The sequence below is a fragment of the Psittacula echo genome, assembly GCF_963264785.1.
Source record: "Psittacula echo genome assembly, chromosome: 5".
In the NCBI taxonomy this organism is placed as follows: Eukaryota; Metazoa; Chordata; class Aves; order Psittaciformes; family Psittacidae; genus Psittacula; species Psittacula echo.
The window spans coordinates 81,107,078-81,122,687 of NC_137739.1; the positions used below are offsets into that span (position 1 = coordinate 81,107,078).

The 15,610-nt window shown below is 39.6% G+C and overlaps 1 protein-coding gene across 11 annotated transcripts in view; it reads left to right on the forward strand.

Annotated features, from left to right (window-relative positions):
* Positions 1-730: 730 nt before the first annotated feature.
* Positions 731-15,610, forward strand: part of UBR1 (ubiquitin protein ligase E3 component n-recognin 1) — a 67,562-nt gene continuing 52,682 nt past the window's right edge. For 5 of the 11 annotated variants that reach the window (XM_080617808.1, XM_080617812.1, XM_080617813.1 and 2 more), the window contains exons 1-3: positions 732-912; positions 12,222-12,478; positions 14,503-14,581. In XM_080617808.1, the coding sequence (XP_080473934.1) occupies positions 820-912; positions 12,222-12,478; positions 14,503-14,581 (429 nt within the window). In that variant the 5' untranslated portion in view covers positions 732-819. Of the gene's footprint in view, positions 913-5,089; positions 5,111-5,192; positions 5,384-8,576; positions 8,834-10,573; positions 10,771-12,221; positions 12,479-14,502; positions 14,582-15,610 lie in introns of those variants that run through there. The other 6 variants (XM_080617815.1, XM_080617816.1, XM_080617809.1 and 3 more) reach the window with 5 other exon arrangements.

Here is a 15,610-nt window from a genome sequence, read left to right on the forward strand (position 1 = left end):
AGCTGTGGCCGCTTCCCTATTTCCCCAGCCCTACAAAGACACAAACACAGGGAATTGCACAGCTGGACTGTTTTGCAACAATCCCTAATACTTCCAACAGCTCTTAGGCCAGGTCTGTCACACATCAACCAAGTTCCTAAGCACCCTCACCTATTGCTAGAGTACCCAGAACAGTTACAATAAGCTGTAGCAAGGAGCTGCGGAGGAAACACTTTTGACCTTGGAGACAGGCATGTGTCTAAAGCTACTGCTGCCTCCTACGTTTGTACTGAGTTCATAACATTTTGTCTTTGCTTAGCCCAAATGGCAGACGCGCCATGTCTGCTGAAGCAGGATGAATATGCATCAGTGTATATGAAAATTAGTTCATCTATTATCTTGCTATCAATACAGGGCCGTAAGCAAACACTCACACTGTGTTAAGTGCCCACAGAGGAACTCTGTCTGTATAACTCTGCAGGCAGGATTAACACAAGTTTCGCGGGTCAGCCGTTCTGATAGATCCGGAGAAAGCTCTTTGCTTCTGCCTCCTGATGGTACCAGGAGGCGCTGCCGTACGGGTCCGGACCTCCTCAGCCTCTCACAGCGCTTCTGAGCAAGCTAAACCGGGTCAAGACGACCATGCTCCCTTCAGACCCCAGCCACGCCCGCGGGCGGCTGCGTCTCAGCCCGAAACTCCTTCAGCGCCACTGAGCATGCGCGCGGTGCGGCGCCGGCGGCTGCGATGGGCGGGCTGTGAAAGCAGCGCAGCGGCCGGGTGACGGCGTCGGCTTCTTCCGGGAGGTGACGGTGTCGCCGGACGCGTCTCTCACTTTCAAAATGGCGGACGGAGGCGACGGAGGCCCCGGAGGCCCCGACGCGGCGGGAGCAGCGGGTGGTTGCTTCCCCTTGCAGCCCCAGGAGCGAGCCATGGTGAGCTTGCAGCCCGAAGCGGTTCCCCCTACCGCCCCTCGGGGGCAGCCTGCGCCCTGCCCGTGCCGCGACCCCTCCGCTCGGCCGAGCCTTTCCGGCCGCCGAGGGAACCGGTGCACCCTGCTCGAGGGAGCCGCGTCCTCCGTGGCGGGGGCGCAGTGTGGTGCCGTGGAGGGGCGGAACGTGCTGTTGTGGCGCCCGCCGTTGCTGACGGGTAGCAGCGGCGGCGGCACCTGCCGAGGCATAACCGCGCAACGGCCGCGGGCGGTCCTCAGACCCCTGCGCTGCGGGCAGACGCCGGTCCGGGCCCCTTGGGAGCACGGCACGGCACAGGCCCGGTCCCGACGGCTTGGACTGGCCATAGCCCCGGCAGCGGCTGCCTCTGCTCCTTGGAGCCAGCCGTGTCCCAGCCCCGGCGAGTCCATGTCAGGCGGCCCAGAGGGAAGCGGTTTGTTGCCAGCTCTCTGCAGCATCTTCTGCCGGGGCCCTGGCCTGTGTCTTCATTCGACCTTTCTGTAATTAAACGACATAAAACTTTAGAAAGCTTCAGAGACTATCCTGTGTCCTTAAAACGTTGTAGCATATATATAGTTGCGTCTTTACCCTCCTTGTGACTTTACCCTTCTTCAGGGTGGCTACTGTGGAACAAAAAAAGTCTTAGTAACAGATTATTGTTCCTCAGAGTGTGAATGAAAGCAACAAATAGTGGAGTTTAGAAAGGATGTAGATGGGGACAGTTGTTTATTTGCTGAGTAGAATTATTTTCTCTCTTCTGTGAATTACTTTAAGCCCTTACATATTTAGTATTCCCTATTGAGAGCACAGCAGTGTTTTAATCTGTCTGGTTAGCAGTAGTAGGTAAGGGCCTTCTTTGCTTTCCTTCACAACCTTGTGATTACTATGTTGCCAATACTTTTGCTAGATGAGTTCGAAACCCGAAGGCTGTTAACTTAAGAAAGGGAGCCTGAAGATGTGTCACAAACTTGATCGTGTAACATGTTATGTTACATTTTTCTGTAACATCCTGAATGTATAGTATGGGTTTGAAACTCTTTAAAGTTGGGCACTGGCAAGCCTGTAGAGTGTTAAAATTTTGCAGGATGCTACAAACAGTAAAATTAGGAAAATGTAAATAGGGAGATGTTTACTCCTGGAACTTATCTTGCAGGCAGCAGTGCTAAGCCAACAACAGTTATTTGTTGTACCTACTCTGGCAGAATTGTAGGGATATCTGCAAGTTATAAGGAAGCAGCCTGTAACTACAGAGCCTTGTAGTGATAGGACAAGGAGTAATGGGTTCAGACTTAAACAGGGGAAGCTGAAGTTAGATATAAGGAAGAAGTTCTTTCCTGTGATGGTGGTGAGGCACTGGAACAGGCTGCCCAGAGAAGTGATAAATGTTGCATCCCTGGCAGTGTTCAAGGCCAGGTTGGATGGAGTCTTGGGTGACATGGTTTAGTACGAGGTGTCCCTGCCCATGGCAGGGGGGTTGGAACTTGATGATCTTTAAGTCCTTTCCAACCCTAAGTATTCTATGATTCTGTTTCTAAAGTGAAGTATGTTTCTGTGACTGTTACAGACATGTGAGTGGAATTTTTTTTCCTCTATTAGAAACAGTTTGATTTTTAAACTAGCAAAAATGTAAGTTGATTTCATTATGCTGTCAAAAATTACAATCTGACTCAGACAACTTCTTAAGCTTGAAAGTCTGAGGTGATAGTTGCAATCAGCAGCAAAGCAATGAAATCAGCCTCTCATTATTTGAGGACATAAGAGCCTGAGTTAGCCCAGGAAATGTGTAGAACTGATAATAGTGATGATGTGAAAAACACAGATATTGAAGGCATCCTGAGCTGCTCCAAGTTGATGCTGGTCCACCAAGTTGTCTTAATTTTCGTGTTGTTTTAGACAAATCTCTTTGCCAGATTTACCATTATTCCAAGAGAGGTGGGTGGCCAGGTTGTGTTGTCTGTCGTATCCAAGCAAACTGCAGGAATTTAGACAGGGAATGTGGGGTGAGGGTATTTTATTAAGGGAAAAGGGAAGGTAGGGATATGGACTTAGGCTGGGTCTGCAGTATTCATGAGAGCAAGTCAGATTGTGAACCTGGCTACACTGATGCCAGACACAGCTGTAATCTGGAAGTAGTACACTCAATTTACCTCTGTACTGGTTAGGTGGAAGTCAGGTATCCTGACTGACTTGTTTTTCACTGTCTGCAGCTGGCTGAGTGTCCTTTCACTGTGGTGCTAGAATCAAGAAGTTGAGGAACTGTGGAGCAGAAACAAGTGGCTGAATGGCATGAGCTCCAGCCTTACTGAGCTTGTCAAATCTGTTTTATTGTCAGGTCTGTCAGGCTGACTTTTGCTCTCCTGTTTCATCTCTGGCTTTGGGTGCTGTTGGTTGCAGTGCAGCACCAAGTCTGGCTGCATAAATAGTAAACCTTCCCAGAACGCTGGGTGCATGATGCAGGATTACTGGAATGATTCTGCGGAAGACAGCCTGATTCTGGGATGGATGGTGATGACTCGGGTAGTAAACTCTTCTACACCCAGCTCAACTCAGTGGTTTCTTTTGTGCATTTAACTCCAACTCTTCAGTTTGGGTGATCGTACTTAGAAGTCCCTGAGTTGGCATTTTACTGCATTAGTTGAAGTCAGGTCCCGTCTCTGCCCTCTGCTTCTCTGTAATGGCTGTATTGCTTCCTCAACTCGGCTGCCCTGAAAGAGAGAGGGCTGAATTTGGGGTGCACTGCCACTGACCTAGTCGTAAAATCTGACTACCAAACTGAAGTTTACTTTCTTTTCTTTCCAAACAGCATCCGCATTTTGCTTGGCTGTCTGATAGGCTGGACTTAGCTTGTCTAGTAGCTGGCTAGCAGGCATTGCCGGTGGCTTAATAAAAGCTTGCTTTGCAGGCTGGATCCATCCCTTTGGTTGATGGTCCATCTGTATTCTAAACAAATTCGTTTGCCTCCTCCCTACTTTGGTGGTTGCTGTAAAATCACAGAATAGGGTTGGAAAGGACCTTAAGATCATCTAGTTCCAACCTCCCTGCCATGAGCACCTCACACTAAACCATGTCACCCAAGACTCCATCCAACCTGGCCTTGAACACTGCCAGGGATAGAGCATTCACAGCTTCCTTGGGCAACCCATTCCAGTGCCTCACCACCCTCACAGTAAAGAACTTTCTTATATCTAACCTGAACTTCCTCTGTTAAAGTTTGAACCCAACCTATCTGGAATATATTAGCAGGGTTTAGATATTAAAATATTTCAAAGATTTTAATTTATGCCAAGTCTTTAAGTTTTTGTATATCTTTTCAGTAATGTTTTTGAGGAAAAGGGACTTTTTTCCCTGAAGTCCCATCTTTTGTCATCAGTCAATACCCCTATTGAAAAGTGTGGATATATGTGGGATAGTGATATACAAGAAAAGCAAAGCTTTATTGTTAGAATATATCCTTTAAAGTCAGGAAAATAACTTGATCTTGAGTTTTAATCTTAGAAAGCAAAACATGATGGAGGTGCTTGTGCATTCTGAAATAATTTCAGATCTTGTTTTGTGTCATTCAGTGCTATTATATAGTTGAGAAAATGCATATGAGAAGCCTTGTTCTGTGGCTGTGTTATAATCAAGTAGTAATGTGGAGGGGGTATTAATATTCATATGCAGGTTATTTCTTGAGATTAATGAAATCTGTGTCAGACATTTTATTTTGGAGTTGCAGTGACTTCTTCCAGTTTTAGATCTGTTCTGTCCTAAACTGAATTAACCTGCTTAGACCAGATGGTGTGTCCTTGTAATTTTACAGCAGTTTATGTTAAGCTAAATTAGTTCAAAATTTCATCTTTAGGTAGACCACCATATCCTTTTGTGTGAATAAGCCCTGAATTGCACATAGCCAAACCCACTGTTTTTAGAACAGTGCAGTGTCTTAGCAGAACAGTGTATAGTGGACAATTGTATCAGTGTCCAAGAAGTGGCGTCCATAAAGTTGCAACAGGTAACTGGAGCATCACCAGGATCCTGCTTGCATCTGTATATATTTAGCACTCTACTGAAGTGCTTTTATTTTATTATGGTGTTGAGCAATGCTGTGGCTTTTCCTTGCTTGTCTGCTTTCATGTTTACTCATATTTCTTGGTAATTTTTGTGGCTTTTGTTTGTGCAGGAGTAAACTGTGATTGTGAAGGTATCTGTCATCTTTTCTCAAGTCCGCTTAAAGTACACAACTGCTGGTTGCTGTAATTTGGCTGTAATCACATAATTTTTAGGGTTGGAAGGAGACTTCTGGAGATCATCTCATCTAACCTCTCTGCCAAGGCAGAGCCACCTAAAGCAGGTTACACAGGAATGTGTCCAGTGGGTTTTGAGTGTCTCTGGAGAGGGAGACTCCAACTTCCTTGGGCAGCCTGTTCCAGTGCTCTACTACCCTCAATGTAAAGAAGTTCTTCCTCATGTTGAGGTGAAACTTTTTGCATTTATTTTATAGGCTATTTTATATTTTATATATATATATATCCTGTTTATATTTTACTATTTTATATAGTAAATATAAATATATATACAGTATATGGTAATACTGTTACAAATGCTGTAAGAGGTATGTACCTCCAGGAGAACATATCAACAAGTGTGTGTTCCTGATAGCATAGAGCTGTTTTAAGCGGCTTCTAGGTCCCAGAGCAGTAGAGAAGCTGGGGATAAAGGTTGGTTTTAGTGTATAAGGGAAGGCATTTGGAAGATGCTGAGTGAGTGCTAAATACAGATAGTCTAATTCTGCGTTGAATGCGTGTACTAAACTTGAGGTGATTCTGTGTGTACACTGGATCTTAAAATGCATGACAATTGGAAAATTGTGTGGTTGTAATACAAGTTTGAGTGCACAGGACTTAATACAACACAAAAACCCTAGCATTTTTTTGTTTCTTTTGGGGTTTTTTGTTTGGTTTGGGGTTTTTCCCCCAAACATAGCTATGCCAAAATATTGAATGACTTCTTTATCAATATCTACAGTAGCTGCCATTTTTGAAGTGCAGTCTGATGCTAAGAAATTTGATAGATACTCTGTTCCTTTGAGGGTTGGAGAACACAGCATAGATGTTAAGGATCAAACAAGGAAAGAATCAAAATCTTTCCTTTGTTTCTCTAGAACCAAAATTAAAAGGATCTATCAAATATTCAGAACTTTAAAAAAAAAAAAAAAAGTAAAATTTCAGAGTCTCACAGAATGCTACAGGTAACTCTGCAAATAGGATGATTTTGCTATTTTTCCAGGGATAATATGTGTTTTGCATGTTTTTAGTAAGTGATAGTAAATTCCTGTTTCCCCTTGTGTTGACATGTTAATTGTGCATTGCTATCTACCTAATGCATGTTTGTCCAAAATATTTGGAACATGACATGTTTAGATTGCATACCTTAGACTTGGGAATTACTGCTAGAATTTCTGGCTACTTTGTTTTGCCTGGTGGACCTTCTGAGTGGTGTCCTGCTGATTTTGTAACATATTTAGGCTAGAGTCTCCCCTTGGTAGGCAGTATGATAGAGGTAAAGAGAGGCTTTCATGATTTCACTTTGTATGTCTTCTTGGGCATCTATTTGCATTAAAGCACTTACACCCTGTGAACTGAAGCTGCACTCTTGTGGTTTTGGAGATGAGTATGATTTAAAACTGACACCTGACCTGCAGTTTTAAACGGGTTGAGCTGTCTGGGTCTGCATTGTTTACCAGAAGGGAACATTAATTTTAGCTGTCCAGCAGCTGAAACAGTAACTGAGGGTGCTGGTGGTTACATTTGCTCCTCTGGTTGTCACTGGTTTGCTCTTGTTCGGCTAAGCTGTTAGTCATTGGAGACTACTGGAATCAAGGTAGATTCTACTGCAGACAAAGCTTTAGTAGTCTGTGCTGTTATGAGTCTAGTTCCCAATGGGCAAACACCTGCATCATTAAAGCAGCTTTAACATTAATTGGCACCTTCTTTTGGCTTAGGGGTCAAAGTTTAAAGGAATGTAGAGATCAAACAGTTCTTTCATGTCTTCAGGTCAGAGTTGTTTTGTTAGGACAATGTTAATGTTAAGCTATCTTGAATGGTTACCCTTGTTCTGCCAATAAAAAATAGCTTGGGAAACCAAACTTGCATCATTCAGTGTAATTACTGATATCCAGTGCAGACCAAAGTTTGGCACATGGCTGCTTCCCAATAATGTTATATAAAGGAGCCATGTGACTGATGTGTCAGAAAACAGATATTTCATAATACAATGTTCATAAACAGTCATATTTTTAAGCTTAGATTCTGTAATAAAACATTGTCTATACTTTGTTGGAGAATGTGAAACACACAATGAACAACTGTATAATGCTTATGTGACAATAAGCTAGAGTAAATTTCCATTTTAACTCCCTGAACTGTGCCCTTCTAGAGATAATAGAATTTATGCTCCTAAAAAAATCCAGTTTGATTTAAGGTAGGGAAGAACAAACATGATAATTAATTTCTAGTGCTGCTTTTTGAAGCCTTCTCTTTGGGGAATATATATCTTTGAGGCTGAAATAGATTGCCTTGTCTGCTGGTTATTTTTACTAAAAATAATGCCTAGGTGTTCTGTACTGCAGTTGAATTTTATTGTCAGTGCATTAGAAAACTGAATTTTAAGCTAAAACAAACAGAAGGAAAAGTTAAATTGAAAGCAAAATCTTATATAAAAATGTTAGTTCAAGAATGTTTTGAAGTTTGCTTTCTAAAGAAATGTTAAGTGTTCTGCAATCAAGGAACTTCTGCATGTTTATTCTTTTCAATGTCTTTTATGGTTGCTCAAGTGGAGAGACAATATCAGAATAAAAGTTTTCTGGGATCTCTTCTCCTGCTGATCTTTTTACCTGGAAACCACTGTTCTGTGAATTAAGGCAAAGCAGCCTTTTGCATTTCGTATTGATGTTGAGTGGCACTTGCTTGAAAGCATTATGTCTCCAGCATTCTATGTATTTACTTTTAAAATCCTGCTTCTCCCAGCTGTTTTGACAGGCAGCTGGTGTTGCCATCCCATGCTTGACAGATATGTCATGCACAAGCTAAGCTTTTTTACTACTCCTTTTAACTGGAATATTGGATGAGGTATAGGTTTTAGTTTGTTCTGCTGGCAGTGTCTAGTCTTTCATAATTTGTTATTCAATGTTTATAAATATTAATATTCCTTCTCACAGATTACGTTAATATTTCTAACTAAAAATATAGTCTTGAAATTCATGAGGTCATTTTGCACTGAAAGATCAGTGTGTCAATCAATGTGGCTAAAGAAGAGCTGCTTTTTATAGTATCACTGAATGCAAACCTAGTGCGAAAAGACTTCAGAATTCCAACAGGACTTTGCTTAGAATGTAAATCAAAAAGGAAGTAGTGGCTACGAATTAATGTATGTAATAAACCTGTTGCAATAATAAATTCTGTCACAGTGGTGAGAAATACCATTTGATGCTTGATCTGTAGGTGAAAAGTGAATTGTGTGTAACTTTTTTCTCTTTTCCTTATATACTTCCTTAGCTCTCATTCCTTTTGTTATTTGCAGTATTCACAAATAATGTGTTTTGTGAACGACAAAATTGGATATATCAATGACAGATATTTTGCTCTTTTTGTATCACTGTTTGTTTGTAGGCAAATACAGCTCTTCATCCTCTGACCTTTTCTGACTTGATGCTTACTTAAAGGGTTTGGAAAAAGCCTACAAACTGTCCTTTTAGATGTAGGAGAAGCCTGCATGTTTGACTGGATTTGACTGCTGGGAAGAGCTCTGTGTGCTTACACATGGGAAGAAATATTAGTAGTCTGATCCCACAGAGGAGAGGAGGACAGGTTTTCCTGCAAGATAAGAGATTATCTCCTAATGATTCTTCCTCAAGTGGTATTGTGAGGTACTTCTGTACCCATGTTCTTCTGAAGAGCCATTAAAGATTACATGAGTGCTTTTGTTATGCAGAACAAATCAAATGTCTTGGACAAAATGGTGGCTGTTTCTGCTCTTTTGACAAAACTGCTTATGCTTGAGCAACACAGCTTTGCAACTCCTTCTGGTTCCCTTCATCTCCCTTTCTCATGCAGTTCAAGAATTATTGTCATCTTAAAAAAGGAGAATGTGATAGGAATGAGCGATCAAAGGAGGAAAAGAGATAGGGCTGGGGAAGATTAGAGATACAAAGTATAAAGAAGAGAGAGGAGGTGATGTGTGTCTGACCCCCACTTCAGTAGTGTTACCTTGGCCTGCTGTTTTTAATACCCATGAATGCCCACTGATGTGGTGTGGCTGTTGCTCTTTCCACAAGAAAGGTGATGGTGTGCAGCTGCTGTGATTACTGCCATAGCTTATTCTAGTCATTGTGGCGGTTTTGTTTCTGGCCATGCCTGTGTCCATACAGTCCATGCGATGGCATGGCTGTTTCTTCAGTTAACTTTTATTAAAAGTGAGAAAACAATAATAATAAAAAACCCCACATCAAAAAAACTTTGCTAAGGTTGCTAATAGAGATATTTTAAAGTTGAGAAATTTCAAAATTCAAATTTGAGATGAAGCCTTAATTTACTCCAAATGTATGTGGAGGTGGTTTTTTGTTTGTTTTTTTTTTTTTTTTTTTCCTAGTCAGTAATTTTCATTTTGCAGCCCTAAAATATTTCCCAGTGGAATAGTGTCAATCGGAGTGTATTCAGGCGTGCATCCTTTGGGCTTTTGTCTCTTAGTTACAGTCTGTGGGCCTCAGTCAGTAGGGTGTGAGCGCTGGGAGGCTGTGGAGAGCCGACTAATAGTAGTATTTTAGTTGCACGATAATGTCTTCTTTTTAATTGCATGATCTCATGACCTCTGCCTCTTTCAGTACACTATTCCAAATCTATTCTTGAGTGGAATGAAATTTGGAAAATGACTTTTCTGTAGGTCTTACTTGTAGAAGAAACTGGAAGAGTGGTAGGATGGTTAGAACTTCAGTGATGATGGTACAGTATTTTATTTCCTCTTCACCAGTCAGTACATGATCAGTTAAAAAAACACTAACAATTTGTTAATTCATGTTTTTTTATATCTATAGCAACTGAGCACTTGACAGGTGTGTGCTGCAGGTAAAGGAGTGAGCAGAGGGAAGGTGGGACTGCTCAGAAGTGTTAATTCAAGTAGTCAAACCTGAATTTCAATATGTGTGCACAAGGGGAGCAAGCTAGCATTGGACAGTCAATCTTAATTTAGAGGTGTGCTTTATTTGACATCTTCTGTATTTTATGCGGTTGAATATAGTATCTTAAACAGATTTTGATGCAAGGAATAAATTACTTCTAGGAGACACAGAAGGTGTAGGATAGGTCTGAAGTTTAGCCTGGTGCAGCTTTTAGAAATAAGAAAAATAATATTCTTGTTTCTCTTGTGAATATAATGGATGTTTTCTGGGTAATGTAGGGCTTAAGAATATAATCTAGTGTGTTTACCAGAAAGCAGCCAGACTGCTTCAGAGAGTTTTCTCTCTTCCTTTTTTCCCTCTTGTTCCCTACTTCCTGTCCTTCCTTCTCTGGACAACATTTAAATAGAATTAAAAGCTTTGCACAGGAATGCTTGAAATGCTTGTGAGTTAGACTGTGTGAGAACCCCTTCTACACTTCTGGCAGATGTTCAGGAAACCTTAGCCCTGTATTTCTTGAAGCTGTTGTGTGCTGTGTTCCCACAACGCAGAAGCTAAACTTGCACCATCTCTTGGGAACATGACTTGAAAAGTTAGAAGAGCTACAGACTGGGACACTCTTGTGCAAGTATTTGATAAATTTGGATTCAATTTTCACTTGCTTTTTACAATTTGGTGTCTTTCTGCCCCGGGTAAGTGTAATTGTTAAAAAAATTGTTGCTATGTAGTTTAAAAATTCTAATTACTCAATTAAAATGGCAGCCAGCTGATTTGTTTTCCTTTTGTTCCTTACCACTGTGAATATGTGAAAATTAATATATGCTTATGTATCTGAGTGCAGAATTCATAGGTATTACATGCATGTGTATTGTAAAGTTTTTATGACCAATATGGTGATCACAGTGGTACTTACTGCTCAAGTAATAAATTATGGTTCTTGGTCTAGAATTTTTGTTAGAATTGGACTTTAAGTAAGTGGTTCCCTTCACTACATGGATGAATCTTCATTTTCAGTTACTTAAGGATGGGTTGAATGCGTTCTGATTCAAGAAAGCTGACTAGACTGGTCAACCTGCACTTATAAAATGGGGATAATCTAGGATGATTTGAGGACAAATTTGCTCTCCTGCTTGACCACATTATTCGGAGCTTCTCTTTTCTGTCATGAATTTTCTTCCATAACTTTTGAGTTCATGGATCACCATGATAAATGAAGTAATGGACTACCTAAGGGTAATGCTAAGGAATATTGCTGGCCAAAATACCAGTAGCGACTTTGTTTTGCAAAATTTTTTTTTTTTTTTTTCCATAAATCAATGTTGTGTATAAAAGGAAATTGTATTTAGGAGCCTCTGTGTCTGAATTGCAGTGGCAAAAAACAAAAGATATTTCAAAATAATGGGAATAATGTGAAAGAGTATTCAGATTTGAAGAACAGAACAATTGGAGAGAACTGTTCAGAGAACTAGAGTAGTTGCAAATAAGATCAGGGACTTACTTTAAGAAAAGTAAGAACCTCAAGTCAAAACTCAAGTGCTTTCATTAATTGGTTTATAAACATGAAGTTGTGTTTTAGTGTGGTTTCCCAAGGACATTAAGCTTATATAATCAGTTGAGCTTCTATTCCATCAGTAACTATTGAACCCTGATGACCAGTTTCACCAAAATTTTACTGAAGGGTAACAGTTTCAGAGATCCTTGTTACTGCACATTTAGCCTTAGCAGGCTAAGGAGTTGAATCCCAAACTTCTTTCTGAGCTAAGGCAGGGAAACCCACTGCTGCTGCTGTTCCCGTTTGTCAGCAGCTGAACAGACATCAAGACTTGTGTATTGGCCTGTTGGCAAAGCACCTAGTTGAAAATTAATTAGTGGATGGGTTGCTCTACAGTAGCAGAGTACTTGCTAACTCTTGCCTCAGTGTTTTAGTAGAATACTTCAAGGGAACAGAGGTTACTGTGGTGGGTATTGAAAGGAAAATAGCAGAGAAATTCTTGAGAAACCATGTTTTTCTGGGTTTTATTACTTGCGGAACTGACTTCTGATGTGGTAAAGAAATTTGGATTCACAGAAGAAGTGCTTGATCTTACTTTCTTTATGTTTGTTTATTCATTTATATTTCTCCATCGGTGTACTTTTCTTGCAGTGGTGCGATGAAAGATTCAACTTCCAAGCTACGTTTTTACAGTGCTTGGCAAAACATGTGCCAAATATTTACTCAGCTGAAATGGACCCCTTGCTGGAGAAACAAGAAGAAATGGTCCAGGCAGCAATATTATACCCCTTGGAATGTTATTTGTTTGGGGAAGACCCAGACATATTCCTGGAGAAACTACAACAAAGTGGAACCTCCCAGCTCTGTGGGAAGGTGTTCAAAGGAGGGGAGGCAACATACTCTTGCAGGTAAGAATGAAGGTATGTTATCATGAATGTTCCCACGTGAGATAATGCAGCAAAGTGGCTTAATAAAATCAGTTGTGCTGCACACTAGTCATTGCTTCCTATGGTCTGTCTTTGCTTAACTGACAGTGGCGTTTGCTTCACATTTCAAACCATGTTACAGTGAGGAAAATTGTGTATGAAAAGCAGGCTCTTACAGAGAAACAGGGAGGGAAGTGGAAAGTGTACTAAGGGTACTGAAATTGGTTAGAAATATTGGGTAAGGTATGAGTATGGGGTCCGTACCTGAATTGAGGGAGAGCAGGCATAAAAATCTGTGCACTGTGTAGTATTCACCCTTTCAAAGCTTGAAACAAGATCCAGGACTTCTGAGCATCGTCTGTCTTTGCTCAAGCAATAGCTGAGTGACCAATGGTCATTTTTTCACCTTCTTTCACATCCTGAACTGTATTAAAGATGGCAGCACTTTGATTTGATATAAGTAATATTATTAATTAAATTAATACAACTATATTTATATGAATAGTAGGAAAAAATATTAAAAAGCCAGAGGTCTTTCTGGTAGGTATAGTTTGCAACTGTACTGGCATATTTTATTGTAGTTGTCAGTATAATTTAAAAGCCTAGAAAATTTAATCAGAAATACCCCAAAAATATTAAGGAAAGAAGAATATTATGGCCAGAAAAGCCCTTGTAAACTTTGTTTATGAATTGCACTGTAACATTTTAATCAATTTCATACTTTTCAGCTTTTTCTAGGATTAAGTTAGTGTTGCTTGTGAAAGGAGAATGGTCTTTGAAGAAGTTCTTATGTGTTTGCTAGAAAATACATAGTGAATGTGGCATTTGATTGTGTAAAGGAAAAGAGTAATCAAGGCAGTTTAGTACTGCTGTAACAGGAATAATTCTGTTCTTACCTCTGCTGAGTTCTTATATGATAGGAGGCAAAAAGACAAAGCTGTATATCTTGGAAGTGGTCTCTCTTTCTTATTTTTTTTGGGCTTCTGTCTTTGCAAAAATGTGGTATTATTTGTACAAAATATGATACTACTGCAACTGAAGCTAAATATACATTTGCTTTAGGCTTCTGAAATGCTAAAATAGTAGATGCTCTGAAGTATTAAAATCTAAATGTCTTGAATCGGGCTTTCAAATGTAGCTAACGCGTCTGGTTTTATTTCTTTTAACTCACCTTGTGGTAGATTAATGGTAATAAATAAATGTTAGAGAAGTACTAAATTATATTGTAACTATTATTACCTAAAGGTTTGAAAGGAAAGTAATTCTGTAATCAGAGATACCATACTATTTAGATGTATTGTGAGGGAGATTTGAATTAGGTGTTGAACAATGCTGTAAAACAAAAAACTTGCTATGTTGTCATTAAACACGTTATGCATAGAATGAAACAGCCTCTAAAGAAAAAGGAGTGGCCATGTTTTAGGGAATAAGGGCAGCATAAAAAAGCGTATGTAAACATATATATAAACATAGAAAAAAATGGAACTGGGTTGCCCGTGAATGTAATTCTGAATTTTCAGGTATTATTTGAGTGCATGACTGAAACCGTTGATATCTGATTTCAAAATATATATTCTTTGGCTTATTTTGAAAAGAAATTCCCCTTTGATTTTAGCTTCTAACTTTTTAAAGTTAGAAACATAGCTTGCAGAAGTGCAGTAAAAGTTTCATTAGTAGACTGGCTACAGTTGTGGGGAACTGATAAAGATTACTTCAAAGTCATCATGGCTTTTCATAACTGCTTATTCTTAGCAAAAGCAGAAATATGTTAGCAACAAGTTTTGAGATGGAAATCAAGCATGTTTCTAATAGAATCTGATATAACGTGTTGGAGTACATGGTTCAAGTGTAGCAAGATTAGCTTTCATCTTCTTTCTGTTATGTGGAGTAGCCAAATGTTTTTATAATTTGAATCTGTTGTTAATCTCAGAGCATCATTTTCTTCTGTGCATGGAAATTCCATGTGTTTGTTTTAGAACGTTTTCCAGTTACCATTTTTGTTGCAGAGACTGTGCAGTTGATCCAACTTGTGTACTCTGTATGGACTGCTTCCAGAACAGCATTCACAAGAACCACCGGTATAAGGTAGAAAAATACTATATTAAGAAATTGTACTTGTAGCTTTAGCAAAGATTATTTTTTTTAACAATAAACTGCATATAAACCATTAGTAATTTTCATATAAAAAATAATCTGGGATTTACTACTTACTTATTTTTTTCTTTCATATTTCTAACTGTGTAAACTTCTTTTAAGAAATTTCTAATTCAAGAACCAAGAGTAAGGGAGTGTTTATGAATGCACACCTTCTTATTCTTTGGCAATATCACAGAAGTGTATGTCAGAGCAAAAAACTGTGACTGAAAATAACAGTCCTGTCCTGTTCTTAGTCCCAGTCAGTGCTGTTTGGAAATTTAGAATGGGTGTGTGTATAGAAGGGCCTTAACTTAGCATTTATGTCACTGATGCAGTCTCTACATTTCCACTCTGTTTCTCCATTTAGATTTGCATGTACTACTTTGTGTTTAGCGTGGACTATGGTGAAGTTAAAACAAATGTTAAGCAGTATTTTTTTTGTTTGTTTTATTGATGGGATTGTTCTAGGACAGATCATCTCTTTCTGATATCTTTTTGATCCTCTTTAAGCTAAATCTATTATCTTTGAGAGCTTCCTATGCTTTAATTAAAATAGGATAATTTAAATAGTTCTTAGCTAACTCGCTGCCTAAAGTGTCATCTACTGTTTCCTTCCCAGCCACCATTTTTTGCTTGCCCTCTTCTTTGAGAACTCTAATTTCAACAGCCTTGGAAGCAGAAATGGAAAACAATATATGAAGTGTGTGTACAGAAACATTATGTATTCAATTTAATTACTGTTCATGGCCAAAAAGCAGGCTAGCAGTTTTTTGCAGTTATTCCTTCTGTTCATTGACATGGCATCCGCTGAAGAGATTTATCTTGTATTATGAATTGGTCATAAATCCTTTTAAGTAGGTATGCTTCAATGAGAGTTTGGAAGAAGTTCCTAGAGATCTCAGAATTAACTGGGGCTAAAATACTGTATTCTGCTCCTCTGTACAAGCCTTTGCATACTGATGTGTTGTAGATATTTAT